This window comes from Phaseolus vulgaris, chromosome 8 (assembly GCF_000499845.2).
Source record: "Phaseolus vulgaris cultivar G19833 chromosome 8, P. vulgaris v2.0, whole genome shotgun sequence".
NCBI classification, from domain to species: domain Eukaryota; kingdom Viridiplantae; phylum Streptophyta; class Magnoliopsida; order Fabales; family Fabaceae; genus Phaseolus; species Phaseolus vulgaris.
In genome coordinates this window covers 6,283,205-6,300,372 of record NC_023752.2, presented here as the reverse complement: position 1 = coordinate 6,300,372, position 17,168 = coordinate 6,283,205, and the positions used below count along the sequence as shown (strand labels likewise).

Here is a 17,168-nt window from a genome sequence, read left to right as displayed (position 1 = left end):
GTGATATGGATAAAAGAAGAATATTCTCTGTGGACCATACAAATTACTATATTATTATTTTAAATATGAAAGACACATGTGCAATGGTATTAAATAGACAGGGTACCCGGCAATGCCACAAAAATGGAACCTCACTAGATTTTCTTCTGTCCTTAAACTAAAATTACAACCCAACTAGATTTTGTTATGTCCTTAAACTAAAATTACACAGTATCTATTAAAAAAATATCAAATAAAAATCAACTTTAAAAATAAGAAAAATTAATTACTATATTAATTAAGTTAAATATTATTTTAGAGACTAAAAAAAATTATTGATGTCTAAATTATATTTTATTATTAATAAATAATTTTTAAATCATATATGATTAGTTAACTAAATTTTAGGTATTAATTATTTAGATTTTAAAGTTTATAACTGTACTGGCATAGCCGGACGAGTGTCGTGAGTAAGTTAGAATCCCAAACCATCTGACCACTTCGCCACGATAGGAAGGTCACCTGACAACACGTGGCCGACCGATCCATGACGATAAGCTATGGGTTAACCAAGTCAGCAAGGCTAACCCATAGAGCTGTTTAGCACAACCCTAAACACGAACCAACTTCCTAATCCGGCCCACCAATAAAGGCCCATTAAGGTAATATAAATAGCCCAAATTCTCATCCGAGCCTGTGCTACCAAATGACCAAGAAAGGCGAAGCAAGAAGCTGAGTGTGGAAGCGACTGATCGAGTGGAGGAGCAAAGCAATCGTTTTCTAGATCCAAACACCCATTCGAGAACAATAACTAATTAGATATCAATTTTAAAACTATTTATTAATAATAAAAATTAATTTAAATATCAATAATTTTTAATTTTTAAAATAATATTTAATTTAATTAATTATTTATTTTTGTTTGTGAAATTAATTTTTATTTAATGATTTTATATTTAGATTATTTTATATTAGTTTGACGATTAACATGAGAATATGTTTTCATAAATTTTTTAGTAAGATTTTTTTCATAACATAAACTAATTTTAACTTCAGAAAAATCTCATTTCATTTTGCTTTTACTTTTTTTTTCTAAAGTATTTACTCATTTAAACAAATTGAAAATAAGAATTTTGGTTATATCATGACTTACTTTTTTTTATAAGATTTGACTCAACCATTATGATGGTTATGAATTAACAGTTGAATTGTTAAAGTTTATATGACATAAAGTTCTTGAAAAGTATGTGTTAAGACTCATTGATAGAGCAATCCTTATAGTTTCTGATAAACTCTAGAAGTCCTTTATGTTTTTGGTATAGTAGTGCTTAAAATATCAAATACTCTAGTTTGTTCATAACACTGTTAATGACAGAAAAGAGAAGACATATATAACAGTAATTATCAACAACTATGGACAAAAGTAATTGACTAAACTGCATAAAGTCACTTTTGGACTCAGGACAAAACACCTGTCCACTACTGATAAAAAAAAGTTTGGTAATCTATCATTCTAAGATCATCATGGTGATTCTTACCATGCTATAAATTGAATAGAGGGGTTCTGTATAACATGTGAATGTGGCCTTTTGTTTGTCTAAAAGCCAAGATTGCTGCACAGTGGTGACTGGTGAGTTTGGCCTGTAAAAGTGGATTTGGTTATCAAGTCACACACACGTCTCTGTGTATCTAGGAGCTTTTGCTAACACTACCACATGCATTTGGTAGTAGACTTAATTTCCATACTTCCTTTCAGGTAAGTTTTTGCTCCATTCAGTTCAGCTTCTGTCAAACTCAAGTGCCTAAAGTACTAAACCAAAAACACTGCACTCATGATTGAAATGGAATGATATCTTCAACCTCATCTCAGCTATGGTAAGTCCATTGCATATCTTTAATTTGAATACGTGCCTATGTTTTTTTCTTCTTCATTTTCACTTTCATGCATACTTCAGAATTTGAAATAATATACAATTTCTTAAAATAGGATCTGCCTCTTATGGTATATATATATCTAAGTCTCGTTCATGAGTACTATGTAATACTTGAAGATACACTTCGAATCTGTTGGCAGTCTGAAACTCATGTTTCTCTCCTCATGTAAACATGAATTCCTTTGGTTTCTATATCAGCAAGTGAACATGGCTTTAACACAGAAGTAGGAAAGAATCAGACAAGGAAAAGTAGGATTGGATTCTTCTAAAACAAGCAACTCTATAAATCTATTTTATCAATGAGAGAATCCATGGTTAATATAATGTATGCATGTGTTAAAATATTGGCCATTATTTTCTCACTAATTATTCATATTACTTACTTTACTGAGACAAATCTGAAAAAGTAGACCATATATCCATTGCAAGGAAAAAAAATGATTGGATAGAACTGTGTTAGATTTGCTATTATTACCTCTTTACTAATCAGAAGAGTAATTGGGTCCCTTACTTATCATAAATTAAGAAATATTTTAGTTAGTGCAAGAGTATCTCTATCCCTATTATAAAAACTCAATATGAGTTCTTAAGTCTCTTTTTAGTGGCTCCTTTCTTGTTATCTAAAATCTTAGATATCCACCTACTAATAAAAAAAAACCAACTTTAGTTCTTAATTTATTTTAAGTGAGTTTTATTTTATTTTCCACTCACACAACAAGAACTCTATTTTAGATGGAAAAGTTATTTTTGCTTTAGTTAAACTTAAACTTTAGCTAGTTCTATAAGAATTTTACAAGCAACTGCTATGCTCTCACACAACAGTAATTCTCATTATTTCTTTTCTCATAGCTGTATTTTGTGAAAATATTTTGTGATGCATGATTTTTCAAGATTTACCTATGCATAATCCCAGAAAGCTAAACTGATAAGTCACTAGTGACAGCAACCTCTGTGATACCAGTTTTATTCTGTGTTGTATATTCTTTTGAAATAATACTTTTGTTTGTGTGTTCTTAAGATTCTATCTATCACCTTCATGGTGCAATAGGAGGATCTAAACTCGTGCATTTTAACTTTTGCTTTAATATTTCTATGAAAATATAGTTTTGTTTGGTCCATATTCTTTCTAAAAGAGATTTCTCATCAGGATCACTCATGACTCTCGTGTGAAAATATTTTGTAAGTTTTTTAAATATATATATATATATATATATATATATATTTTGTTGGAGATTCCATGTTGACTAGAAATTAAAACCGGTTTTATGAGGTTGAGTTAAGCTTAAAGTCCACTTTGGTATCAAAGTCATTTCGAATCTATCCTAACGAGTGTTTGTGTTGGACCTATCGTGCTACCCGCTATTGGACCGCTATCGGACCACCCATAATATATAGTCTCACGCACGAGTTGGTAGTCTCGGCGTGAGTGGATGTGTTGGAGATCCCACATTGACTAAAGATTAGAGTCAGTTTTATGGAAGTTGAGTTAAACCACTTATTCATAAAAAAATAAAATACATTTTTAATTAGTTGATGGTGAAAAAAATAAAATAAAAGTTGTCTCCACATGCATAGGTTAGTGCATACGTGTGTGGTGGTAAAGACACTTTCCCTTCATGTCACGTGCTTCTTCTATCATCTTTACATTTGTACTTCCAATTGCTGTTCATAAAGAAAAGTTCAAATTGTTTATATATTAAAAGTTTAAAATATATTTAAGCTTCAATAAACTAATTCAATATAATAAAACTGAAAAAAGAATTAAAGACAAAAAAACTGAATAAATTAAAAATTTAACAAATTAAATATATAAACTATTCTTTTAGATTAGATTAAATTTTAAATTTAATTTTAAAAACTGATTTAGGTTAATTCAAATTGATATTCTCTATTAGAAAATCATTAAATAGAAACCAACTTTAGAGATTAAAAATAATTAGTTGTTATATTGACTAAATTATATATTAAATAAAATTATTGATTTCTAAATTAGTTTCTATTATTGATAAATAATTTCTAAATTAGTTTTTATTATTAATAAATAGTTAGCAAGGTTTTAACTACCAATCATTTAGATTCTAAATTTGGTAAAAAAATATTGCTAACTAAATAGATATCAATTTAAAAACTATTTATCAATAATAGAAACTAATAATTTTTTTAGTCTTTAAAATAGTACCTAATTTTGTCAATATAACAACTAATTATTTGTTATCTCTAAAATTAGTTTCTATTTAATGATTTTTTTAGTATATAAAATATTTTTTTATTATATTGCAATGAATTTTGATAACTTAAACAATAATTTAATCCAATTCAAATAAATGTTATATATATATTTATAAATTTGCATAATCAATTGTATATTTTGAGACTTATGTTTAAATTTTTTTATATATATTTATAAAATATATTTTCTCCCAAAAAATTGGACTAAAACCGATAACTAATTTAAATTTTTTAAGTAAGCTATTTATTTTTATACTCTCCTTTAATCTTAAAATATAAATTACGATAAATTTGTTAGCTTAAAAGTGATCTAACAGAAGCTTTTTATTTGTTGATAAATAGTCATTGAAGATTTTATACTGAATGAGAAGAAATTCAAATTTTTCTATCGGCAAACATGCATACTTCTATTTCTAGTATACCAAATATTTGTGATTCTCTGTCACATGCAATTACTTAGTTTAACAGCCTTTCCTTGGTATGTCTTTGTCATGGGAACTTGAGTTTCTGAATTGTTTATGCATGTTTTTGTTCTTTCTGATCATACTAGAACACACAAGACATTATATCCATGTCCCTGACAATGACATAGACAAGGTGTTTACGTTTCAATATTTTGAAGTTGGTATTGGTTTCGTTGCTTTCTGCACTCTCTCTTTCCTCACTTCCTGGTGATCATTTAGTTTTGGAAATCATGTTTGGTGTTTTTACTTCTGCATAAAACCACTATTGCTATTTTGGATTTTGACTTAAGTGCTGATTTGCAAAATGAATTTTTGTGTTTATGATATCAACAGTTCATGAAGAAGATCATAAGTTTTCATTTGTGTTATGTTATTTCTTCGATGTTGTGCTTCCTTTATTGATAACTAAAGTGTTTCTGATTGGGCTTAACAACTGAGGTTGCAGTCTCTGAGCTTACAAGTATTCCTTTTCTTTGTGGTCTTCCAATTGAAGAACTGATCTCTGAGTGGAAAGAGAGTTGCGGCTATTATTATCAGGTTCATGATTCCATTTCCATAGTCTTACAAAGTTTGAGATTGTTTTGTAGCTTTGTAGGTGTCCTAACTTTGTTCCTTCCTGGTTTTCTACAGTTCACTGACATTCTTTCTTCAGTATGGTTGCCTACGGTAAAAAGTTGAGAGAATTACAGATTCAAGAATGGAAAGGGTACGTTCATTTGATCAGTTCTATCAAAATTTTGAAGAATTTTATTCATTTACATCATATTTATGTTATTATATTATACTGTGTAGCACCTTCCATGTTTTGTTCCACCTTGACTTTGTTCTATCGATATCACATTACTTTATTTACTTTTTTTTATTTTGGACTGACTAATCTACACAATTACTGGCACTACATACATGTATACAGAGATAAGAGAAAAAAGTTGTTATTCTGAGGTAGCTATTGCCTTCAGAATCATTGTTAATAAGAAGCCTCTGGTAGAAGAGTTTTTTTAAGGAACAAAGGCAATAAAAGCATCTATACACTTCCTCTGACCCACCACCAGTCTACTCTAAATAGCAAGTATGATGATGATAAATAAAAATGATTTCATAAGATTTTTCTGAACTTTTTTTTTATGGCATGATTAATGAATTATGATATTGTTGAATTCTTTCTTTTGTATTTGGTAATCATATTTTTAACCCTTTTGTTTTAATGGTGGTAATGATACTAATTGCACCAAAATGGGAAATGGTTGTTTAAATTCTGGTAAAACTGTTTAAACTTTTTTCAGATATTATATCAACTATAAGTTAATAAAGAAGAAAGTCAAGAGATATGTAGAACAATTGGAGGTTGGAGCTCAAAATCGTCATAATGTTTTCAGAGACTTCTCAATGCTGCTAGACAATCAGGTGACTTAATGTTGTCACTTATACATGACTAGCAATTATAACATTGAAATACAAATTCCACTTTTTGTGAAAAAGTTCATCTTATCCTTTTTTTGCTTATATGAATTTATCAAACGTATTTCAACTCATTTGCTACAAAAGATGCTTTAATTAGGATAAGCACACGAGACATGATTATAAATTTTATCATAGGAATTAACTAGTACGTACTCTAAAATAGTCCCTTTTTAATTGAAATAACCATGAAGTTCAGATAGCAACTACATGAAGAAAACCAGACCAAAACTGACACCCTCACTGTGTATAATACTTGAATACATACATGGTCTTTCTGATATTCCTTCATTTTGTTAACTTCCCATGAACAAAACTTGTAGTTCAGGGTAATCATTTTACAAGAAGCAAAGAGAAGTTCCAGAGAGCTTTTGTGTTATAAAATCAAAATGTCACTTAAAATTTTCAAAAAACAAATTGAGTATGATAAATTCTAAATAATCTTTCCTTGATCATGAATTGCAGATTGAAAAAATTGTTTTGTTTCTGCTTGAACAACAAGGAGTACTTGCACACAGGCTGTCAGATGTTGGAAAAGAGCACTATACTCTTATACAGCAGCCAAATAGTTCAAACATCTCTGAACTCCAAGAAGCATATAGAGATGTGGGACGAGATCTTTTAAGGCTTCTTAATTTTGTGGAAATGAATGCTATTGGTTTGAGAAAGATCTTGAAGAAGATTGACAAACGGTTTGGCTATAAATTCACAGACTATTATGTCAAGACACGTGCAAATCATCCTTATTCCCAACTAAGGCAGATTTTCAGGCATGTGGTAATGTTTCTATCCCTGAATACCACAGTTTTTAAAATTTACTTCAAATTATTTGAAGCTGTATCATCCTGTTTAATGTCACAACACTAATGTTACAAAATGTGAGACTGTATGATGTAGTAGGTTCTTTATTTTCTATTTTTTTGCTCTTTGTTCGTTTGAGCAGTATCATGTAATAGCTTCTTTGCAGGGCATTGGGGCAGTTGTTGGTGTTTTATCTCATGGTCTTGCAGACCTTCAAGATTTACAACAATGTCAAGGAACCTACATTTCTATATATGACCAGCCTTCTTATACTCATCAGGTCAGTAGTTTCTGATCCATTATATGCATGATATTTCTAGGCATTACCAACTCTTGTGTTTGCTCTGATACCAATTAAAAGAGAAGCACAGAGATATTGAAATTGTGTTTATCAACAACATCATAGGCTCTGAATGTGTATTAGAATAATTATGCATGGCTCTTAATTTTCCTGATTATAAAATATGAACTGACTTATATGCAATAATCTGAAGCTAAATAATCACATCTGAGGAACAAATCATATTTTCAAGTTGGAATTTCAGTTTGGTATTTTATAGATTTAAACTTTGGTTAATACTTGTAAATGGGTTATCGGTTTTCACTCTTCACATCATTAGTTTTTTTCTTCTTCTATAATTCATAACATCTAAGGGCCTGTTTACTTTGAGAAAACATTTCCTGTTTTTGTTTTCTAGATTCATTTTTAGTTAAAAGAGTCCCCTTGGTATTCTACAATTTATAATATCTAAGGGGCTGTTTTATTTTCTGTTTTCAGAAGTCAGTACAAAAAACAGTGAAAACAATTTTTATTGTTTTCTGTTTTCAATTTCTAATTTTCCTCTTTCCTATGGTATTCTTGCAACACTTGATCAATGTCTCCTTCTGACTTCTCTTGAAGGATCCTGTTCTCAATTCAATCAAAGAAGCTGTAGGCAGATTATCAAACTCAACAAACTTTCTTCAGTTTTTGGGAAGACATGCTTTTATCATGCAAGAGGAGCTACCATCTCCATCTGAAGATCATATTGTTGATGAAAGATATCATTTTATGTCACTTCTTTTGAACTTGGCAAACACATTTTTGTATATGGTGAACACTTACATTATTGTACCTACGGCAGACAACTATACCTTGAACCTTGGAGCTGCAGCAAGTGTGTGTGGTGTGGTCATTGGTACAATGGCTGTTGCACAGATGTTTTCTTCAGTTTATTTCAGTGCATGGTCAAACCGATCATATCTAAGACCACTCGTATTCAGTAGCATTGTTCTTCTAATTGGAAACACCTTGTATGCGTTGGCTTTTGATATGAATTCAATAGTAGTTCTACTCATAGGACGTCTTTTCTGCGGGTAAGTTATTCCTGTACTCTGTTTCATACTTTCCATATACTTATATGCTATTTTCTTGCTTGCAAAAGAATGTAACATATATACTTAAAGCTAGTAGTTCGTTTAACAAAATTTCTGTAACTTTGGACTTATCTAAATAATAAAGCATAGCTACTTCAGATTCTGGTATATTTTACCTTAATTAGAGGAGCATAGCTTAGATGTCAAGAATCAACTATGTCTGATTTACCCTAGTTATATTTACACACAGTCTATTATTTGCATACCATCTTGATTAAATTGGTAATCAAATGCAATATAGCTAAATTATCTATATTTTGGTAGCTGATGTTTTTTTTATCTAAACATATTTCCTTTACTGATATATATAGAAAAATATCATATTTCTTGACTGACTAACTTGAATGTGAGACTATCTATGTTATGATTCATAGGAGTGCTTCTTACAAATAGATTAATTATTAGTATACTATTATGCATCTTAGTATTCCCATAACCGAAATATTATTAATGGATTGTTTAGAAAAACTTGTTCAGGAGATTCAAAAAAAGAAAAAAACTGAAATGAACATATCCATAAGCTAAAATACCTTATACTTACATTCATTTATAGAATCTCTCACATATAACTGTCATATTTTATCTTAATACTCAGCATTAAGCAAAATTAAATATACAAGTCACACTCCAAGAACTGACACGGACCAAGTGGGATTTCTCAACAATAATTTCTCTAAATTCTATTTTTTAACTCATCCATAAGATAAATTTAGGTTATAGAGGAGTTTGTCAAAATGAACACTTGGACTATTAACAAATTTTAGGCAGCTTTTAGGCATGTGCTGTTCTCTTTGGTTCTATCCATTTTAGTACAACCAAGGTGTATAACTTTTCAATCTCAAGTCCTGTCCTGTTCTTTTCCTAACATGCATATAATGGATCAACAAGGGAAAAAATATGGACATGTATGCTTTACCATCATTGTTTTGAAAAGTGATTGCCATTTTTTGTTAACTTCACATCATTGATACAGTCAATATAATTATATTTCAGGCTAGGATCTGCAAGGGCTATTAATAGGCGTTATATCAGTGACTGTGTACCATTGAAACTTCGGATGCAGGCTTCAGCAGGTTTTGTTAGTGCAAGTGCTCTGGGAATGGCTTGTGGTCCAGCTCTTGCTTGTTTTTTACAGACAGATTTTAGGATTTACAAGTTCACCATGAACCAAGACACTCTGCCTGGCTGGGTAATGTCTCTTGCATGGCTTCTCTATCTACTGTGGTTGTGGATTTGTTTCAAGGAACCCACTCATGAGAATGAAGGAAGACTTGTGCTATATGAAGCAGATACAGGTACCCCATATTGAAGCTTTTTATTATCTTTTCTGAGACTTGACTCCTTGATCTTGCTACAACCCAAACAACTGCTACATATATTAAGGGCCTATTCGGTCAAACTTCTCCATAAAGCACTTCTCCCAAAGCTCATTCATTGTTGTCTTCTTTTGTCTATTAAAGTTCATTAAATGACCCTAAAAGAACATTTTTAAGCATGATTGTAGCTTCCATTTCTTGGAAAACATCTCCCACATCCATCCAAGCTTGGGACATGGATAAGAAAAACTGAGATTTATACTAGAATTGTTAGATACAAGTAAGAAATTTCCTTTCCCATTCCTGTAAGTACCAGCTATTGTGTTGTATCCTTGGCTAGCAAAGCATCACAAGGTTGCTGCAGTTTCATTATATTTTCACTGATTTTCTTCATCATTGCTTGTTTGATCCTCATCTTCATGGTTGTACACCGTGTACTTGGTCTCTCCTTTCACAAAATGGAATATCAGTCTCAACCATTTTGAAAGTGAAAACTAAAATGAAATGAATCCACCATGTTGGCTAACTAGACACCAAGTTGATCTGAAGTATATATACTTCTCTCACACTGTTCCATTAGTTTCATTTTTTCATTTGATCAAAATGCATAGGACCAGCAGTACATGTTGCAGTAGAGAACGAGCGTACACAACCATTACTAATGAACTCAGAAGAAAAAGAGCAGGATGAAGAAGGAGAAGAGGAAAATGACAATGCTGAAGAAACTAAGAAACCGGTGACCTCTATTGTGGTGGCATACAAGTTACTTACACCATCAGTAAAGGTGAGAAACCCATCATTATGACTTTCGTTTCATGTACAGAATCCTATATTTCTATTTGTTGAAGTTATAAGGATTTAAGAAGGGAAAGAGAGATTAAGCAATTGAATAATCTAGAATGAATATTGTTGGATGTGATAGAAACTATGATGCGCTAACCCTATTATACTAATACAAGAAGTATGATATCTGATCACTCCTTTTAGGAACCCATAAAGGAAAAAGAGAAAAGAGATTAATTATTTTATTTCTTGATTGAAAATGAACTGAACAAGAGAAAGATTTCTCCTTCTAAGAGTTTCCTCTTTTCACAATTGAACCACTGGTCTGTTCTCCCAAACTAACCAATCTGAACGTCTCTACTCTCTAATCCTATAATTTCTTAACATCCTTGAACCTATACCTATCTAATTTTAAAAGATCACAAGATCCCTAAAATATTTTGAGGTGCAGTGAAGATAAAAGGAGATGCTTTCTAGATGTTCTAATAGTATCATTTCTGTACTGATTGAATGGATAGATTTTATTTTTTTCATTATTGTAATAGAATTTTTATCATGCTTCCATGCTGGAAAAATTAAGGAGTTTCAACTGATAGTATGAAACTAAGATTAAAGCTTTTGCACTAACTATAAATATATTTATCAGGTTCAGTTATTTGTGTATTTTATGCTCAAGTATGCAATGGAGATTGTACTTGCTGAATCAAGCCTCATCACAGAATACTATTTTATTTGGTCAACCAGCAACGTATCCATTTTTCTTGCATGTCTTGGTCTTACGGTTCTTCCAGTAAATATTGTTGTTGGAAACTACATCAGCAACATGTTTGAAGAAAGGTACGGATTCAAGTATTATTAAGGAAATATTGTCTTATTAAATATCATCATCAAAATTCAAATCATTATATTCATTATTTCTTGTCAGTGACTAGACAGTGTATTAGGAATGAATCACGTTTCATCAAAGAGAACCAGTCCTTCTCGTAATAAACAGAATAGTAAATATAAAATCTCATGTAATTGCTAATTATATTGGATTAACTTAGACTGTAGTTAACATTACAATTCATCTACCTTTAACCTCAAGTTCCTTGTGATCCTAAAAATTGCAACTCGAATAGTTATTTTGTTTATGATCCTCAAAAATCTCTAGGATTTGATTTGAAATAAAAATTTAGTTACTTGTTCATGGTTTAATAATGTACATTTGGTGTTTGTTCCACATTTCTCATCTGCTATCTCAAAAGGACGAGTCTTACCTCTTTCTCTATTATTTTCTCACATATTTGATCATTCTATTTTGGTCGGCTTCTGGTTGCAGGCAAGTTCTGCTTTCATCAGAAATCATGGTTTGCATTGGATTACTCCTAAGCTTCCATATAATGATTCCTTATTCAGTGACTCAATATGTTGGATCAGCCCTTATCACATTTGTGTCTGCTGAAGTTCTTGAAGGTAATTTGTTCTCACTCTGTGTAAATCCCAAAATTTATATTGTAATAAATATAAACTTGCATGAGTAAAATCTTTGCTGACAACTTTGCATCATCAATGAAAATGGAAATACTTAAACTAAGATGATTGTGAATTTTGAAGCCTTTCAAGTAATAAGGTCTGACAATGATATTGTGATCAACCTGGCCACTTGAAAGATCATTTGGTTTGAACTGAGAAGTGTCACATGAACAAAGTCCATTAATTGTTAAACATGTTGGTTAGTTCTCATTTATTGAGAATTAAAAAAGGAAACAAAAATGATACTTTTCGTCACAATCTGGAATTTCAGTATTGTGCTCATCTTCTCGTATGAAAATATTTTAGATCCATTAAATTGGTTCAAATCTTGTGGTAAAATCTGAGGCTGAAATTTGCTCCTTGAATATGCTCTCTTAATTTTGTTTGCTGATTTCAGGAGTGAACCTTTCACTTCTATCAAAAACGATGTCATCAAGGCTTTCAGGTGGAACCTTCAATGGGGGATTGCTGTCAACAGAAGCTGGAACTCTAGCTCGAGTAATTGCAGATGGAACAATAACAATCTCTGGATATTTCAGTGAAAGTAATCTCCTCAATACCACCTTACTCCCTGCACTTCTCATCAGTGTCTCATCCATTATTGCTACCTGCTACAGCTACAACTCTCTTTATTAGAACAAACAGTAGTCATCCTTTCAATAAAACATTGAAATCTGACGTGTATATAGTGATTGTGTAACCTGATCACTTACCTGTGATCAGTAAAATGCTGTAATAGTTGGTGTCAGCAGATAACTGAATCAAGTTGATACAATAACGTTTTTGACATCTACTGATATGCTTTTAAAGATAATGCTGGAACATATCTCCCTAGTGGATGATTGTTCTTTTTCAAGATACACCTTCTTTCCCTAATGTTGAGCTGTTTCAATCAGAAACTTGAAGCCAAAATTATTAAATAAGTAATAGAATCGGCAAGGAGATTTCACCTAGCCAGAGTATATTAAAAAGCCATTAGGCGTTGAAATCAAGTTGAGTTTGTGACTATCAAACCTAAAATTTATTGAATATGTGACATTGCATCCTTTGGACATTCAGAATGAGGAGAAAATAGTTGCAGACATCTTTAGAACAAATTATTTTCAGCAGCGGGATATTTGTCTATCATGGCATCTCCTTTACCAGTATCAAAAGTCACCGATAGCAAGACCATTCTAAGCAAATCATGAAGTTTATAAAATGAACAGGACATACATCCTGATGAAATTTACAAAAACTAAAAGAAGAAACCTTTCATCAGCCATAAGTTGCTTTTGTCAAAGATTCAAACAAGGATATATGCTGCAAAATGACAATTTTTTTTCCTTTTCAGGAAATTTTGTCAAACTACCGTATGATGTCTATTTCAAGTACAAATCCACATCAATTTACTATCACTAGAACACAACTTGAATTAAAGAGAATACAATTTTCTACCAATCTTTTATTCCAAAATAAAATGATAATATTCTCTTAGTCTCACATCTCTGTTTTTTTTTCTAGTATATCTCTTCTTGAATATTTTTCTTATTGAATCTTTTCTTCTTAAATTATCCTTGATTTTTCTTCTTCTTCTACTTCTTGAATATTCTTCTTCATCTGGAATCTTTTTCTTCTTGATTCTCCTTCTCGAGTCTTCTTCTCTTGAATTTTCTTCTTGGATTCTTGTTTTTTGAATTTTTCTTCCTCTGTCTTGTTCTTGAATCTTTTCTTCTTGAATTTTCTTGTTCTTGTATCTTTTGACGACTCATCTGAGGAGGATCAGAAGAGTAGTGAAATGCTGCACTCACCACATTCAACACAACAATCAGTTAGTGCAGCCTCAAGATCTCAATCTGACACCAGACTTGATAGAATATCCACGACGAGGTTTCTTGTTGTCTCTCTCAATTTTCCCTTAAGGTACTGTTATAAAGAAAAGAGAATTTATGTGTGCTTAAACTTGGTCATTGGCAAGATTCACCTTCACACCACATTGAGGTGTGGAGTCAAGAATTCCTATAAAGGAGTTGTGGAATCTAGAGCATTAAAGATATCTTAGTCTTGGTGGGATATCAAGAATATCTGAGCTGCCACCCTCCATTGCTCAACTTGAGAGCGCCTACAAATTCTTGATCTGAAAGTTTGCTACAATTTGGAGACACTGCCTAATGATATTTCATCTATGAAAAGTCTCACACATCTCATTTTATCCCAGTGTAACAGTGTTACTTGTTGGAAAAAGGGGATTGATAAACTCACACAGCTCCAAGTACTCCAGGCATATGTAGTAGGAAATTCTAGAAAGACTCAATCGAGGATGCTTTAACTGATATTTGTGAAGAAACATTGCGACATAAAACATTAAAACACGCCATTTTTCTAAACACAGATTAAAAAAACTGGTCTGTTCAGTTTTCAAATCTCACCATTGATATACATTTTTTTGGTACTTTATATATTTAATTTAACAAATATTAAAATTAATTAATGGTTTAGATTTAAAATAGTTCCAACGGTTCTTTTTCCAATTTTTCTTGAGTCTGATCTCTGCAGTTCCGTGATGATCAACTACAGGCTGCGTACATGTGTCTTTATGAAAGCTATGTGACAACTTTGTCAAAAGAAGCATTAGATATACTGTTTTGCTTCAGAAGTATTTATAAAAAATTCAGTTACTATGGTTTGGATTTGCTTTTTTGGTCACATTGACATTCCTGCAACTTCGATGGACCTTCAACGTCAATTTTACCATTCTTCATTTTCATCCGATAAACATAACGACATTTGAATATAAATCCTATTGAACCAGTTAAGCAAAAGGCATTGGTGCATAAAAGTTAATATAATACAATAGGATGATAACCTCACACTCACACTCACTGCATATTCATGATAGATGATACACATGGAATGAAAACTGAAGATCTTACCCAATACACAAACATAGACATTCACTTAAACATTACACTTACAATATCAAGCATCAGACCATGTAATATCCAAGCCACCCCATTCATTTTGGGGAACTCCCAATGCTTTCCAGACAGCCTTAGAAGCATCAACAATGTTGTTGGGACATGGAGGTTGATAGTCATGGTCTGCATCACATCCCTTAGTTGAGTCACACTCATCAACCACCATGGCCACCACACTTCTACCATTTGCACTGATGGTGATGTTGTGGAGGCACCTGCTTTTGTGGTTGAACCACCCTGTGGACAGTGCCACCACGGGTGTGTCATCAGAATGGTATTGGTTGTCACATTCTGAAGGGCCACCACCATCTCCACCCTTCTGAAAACTGTTAAGAGTGAGGTAAGCGTTGGTGTGGGTGGACAAAGGTGGTGAACATTCATATGTTGTGTAGAGTTTGCCTGCTTTGCAACAGTCAGAATCATTCTCTTGGTTGCACTGTCCTGGAGGGGCTTTCTTTCCTCTAATTCTCCCACTTGGTCGACACTTTTGAGCCTCAGACACAAAACAACTTGTTAAGATGAGAGTGGCTAATAGAATGAAGGATGCGTTTGAGCCAAACCTCTTCATTTTATCTATGAGCTTCTCTGTTTCTACTCTTTGTTGTTCTTTTCAGTGTTTGATGCTTGAATATGAAGATTTCCATTTGTATATATAGAGGCCTCTTGATCAGGTACATGAGTTTGCTTCCAAATAGGTTTCTTTCTTGGGTCAAGCAATGATTTATAAGCTGTCTTGTATTGTCAAAATGACAAGCAGAAGTTCCAATCATGCAAACGTTAGAGTTGGATTTGGAACATATATTTGTCCTAGTGACAATAAATAGTCAGAGCGTGTGCATGTTATTATTTGGATGATAAGCATTCTTGTTGCAGCTAAAAAAAACTGGTTTCTTGATTTTGAATAGCACCAAGAAGTTAGTCTAAATAATAATGAATGAATAACGTTAACGGATCTACATTAAAATGACAGAACCCTTAAAAGAAAGAAGATTGATAAGCATAATAAGAACAAAGGTGCAGTCTCTATAAGATAACAAATAAAATATTGAGTATATTAGAAGTCGAATACTTCCTTAACATTACCACCATCAACACATACACACAAATAAATAAAGAAATAAAAACTTTGTTAAGGAAGTATTCTTTAAGGATTATATCTCATATTATGTGCATTGATGGTGTACGTTGTTGTAAACTTGGAAGGAACCTAAACAAAAAAAATAGTTGTCAGTCAAAGGTAACACTAGAGAGCAAAATTTCTTATTGTTTAGTGTAAGAAAAAACTTAATTAGTCATGAAATATTTTCCATAGATTTATTTTCATGAATGATTATTAATTACAGTGTTAGCTCTTGCCCAACAAACAGACCCTGTGAGAATCTACTTTTTGGAGGCAAATAAAATTATGAAAATCAGTATTGTCATAATTATGAAAATATAATTAAAAGTGTTGGTGCAGTGTTATGAAATACCAAACTTATAGTAAAACATTAATTACATTATTACAATCACAATTTTACATTAAAATAGTCTTGTATTACATTAATTATATAGTTTAAAGACTTAAAAGGTCAACTACAAGAAAATATAACCCTAAATTTTTCAACAGAAGCAACATGGAGAACAGTTTCAATTGTCCAAAAATCAAGATTTACCCCTATATAAATTAAAACATAATCAAACTTAATTTAGAATTCAATTACAATAAATGAAATGTTGGAGATCCCACATCGATTAGATATTAGAGCATTTCATTGTATATAAGTGGGTGCAAACCTCAATCCTATGAGTCGGTTTTATGGGGTTGAGTTAGGCTTAAAGTCTACTTCGTAATATGAAATCTACTTACAAATGTCTTTCATTATACCATATTTCTCTATTTTACTTCTACACTTCTCTAATATTTGCAATGTTTGGTAGATGCATGAGAAAAGCTGTAAAAATTATAGAAATGGAAGAAGCGCATGCATGTGAGAAGGAAATCAAAGTAATGAGAAAATTGGCATAATGAAAGTTTTTTATGAAAAAAAAAACTTCTAAATTAAATAATCTTAAAATAAAAAATACTTTTCAGATTACACAATCTCACTTCTTCTTTTTCATGCAAAGAGAAAATTACTTATGAATTATGCTATCTAAAAGACACTTTTCACTTCCATATTATACAATAATCCAAAAAAAAAATTGGACTACAAAATCCAAAAAAAAACTTTAAACCACAAGGACAAATTGTAGATTTTCATATTTAGGAGAGTGAAAAAAAAAAACCATAAAGATGCAAAAAGAAATCACACTGTAAAATCTCAGTTTCACAAT

At 31.5% G+C, this 17,168-nt stretch overlaps 2 protein-coding genes across 8 annotated transcripts; one reads left to right on the top strand and one right to left on the bottom strand.

Moving 5' to 3' along the window:
• The first annotated feature begins 1,346 nt into the window (after positions 1–1,346).
• Positions 1,347–12,755, top strand: LOC137824353 (SPX domain-containing membrane protein At4g22990-like). Of its 7 annotated transcripts, none has more exons than XM_068629975.1 (13): positions 1,347–1,609; positions 1,736–1,854; positions 5,052–5,143; positions 5,237–5,312; positions 5,890–6,010; positions 6,530–6,841; positions 7,032–7,145; positions 7,767–8,221; positions 9,275–9,576; positions 10,209–10,381; positions 11,027–11,217; positions 11,702–11,835; positions 12,293–12,755. In XM_068629975.1, the coding sequence occupies exons 4-13, from the start codon at positions 5,260–5,262 to the stop codon at positions 12,529–12,531; spliced, it is 2,094 nt and encodes a 697-aa protein (XP_068486076.1). In that variant the 5' UTR covers positions 1,347–1,609; positions 1,736–1,854; positions 5,052–5,143; positions 5,237–5,259; the 3' UTR covers positions 12,532–12,755. The 7 variants fall into 7 exon arrangements, with proteins under 7 accessions (XP_068486076.1, XP_068486079.1, XP_068486080.1 ...); XM_068629978.1 differs by having other exon boundaries at positions 1,428–1,609; positions 10,215–10,381; XM_068629979.1 differs by having other exon boundaries at positions 1,482–1,609; positions 10,218–10,381.
• A 1,981-nt stretch (positions 12,756–14,736) lies between these two features.
• Positions 14,737–15,857, bottom strand: LOC137825954 (putative ripening-related protein 1). Its single transcript, XM_068631770.1, has one exon. It carries the CDS (start codon positions 15,418–15,420, stop codon positions 14,854–14,856), a length of 567 nt encoding a protein of 188 aa, XP_068487871.1. The 5' UTR covers positions 15,421–15,857; the 3' UTR covers positions 14,737–14,853.
• Positions 15,858–17,168: the final 1,311 nt, after the last annotated feature.

What these genes read in the sequence shown, in the direction of transcription:
- LOC137824353 (XM_068629975.1), top strand. Translation starts at nt 5,260, where the DNA reads ATGGTTGCCTACGGTAAAAAGTTGAGAGAATTACAGATTCAAGAATGG. An exon ending in GGCAGATTTTCAGGCATGTG is followed by an intron (nt 6,842 to 7,031) that starts GTAATGTTTCTA and finishes GCTTCTTTGCAG; the next exon opens with GGCATTGGGGCAGTTGTTGG. An exon ending in GCTATATGAAGCAGATACAG is followed by an intron (nt 9,577 to 10,208) that starts GTACCCCATATT and finishes CAAAATGCATAG; the next exon opens with GACCAGCAGTACATGTTGCA.
- LOC137825954 (XM_068631770.1), bottom strand. Translation starts at nt 15,420, where the DNA reads ATGAAGAGGTTTGGCTCAAACGCATCCTTCATTCTATTAGCCACTCTC.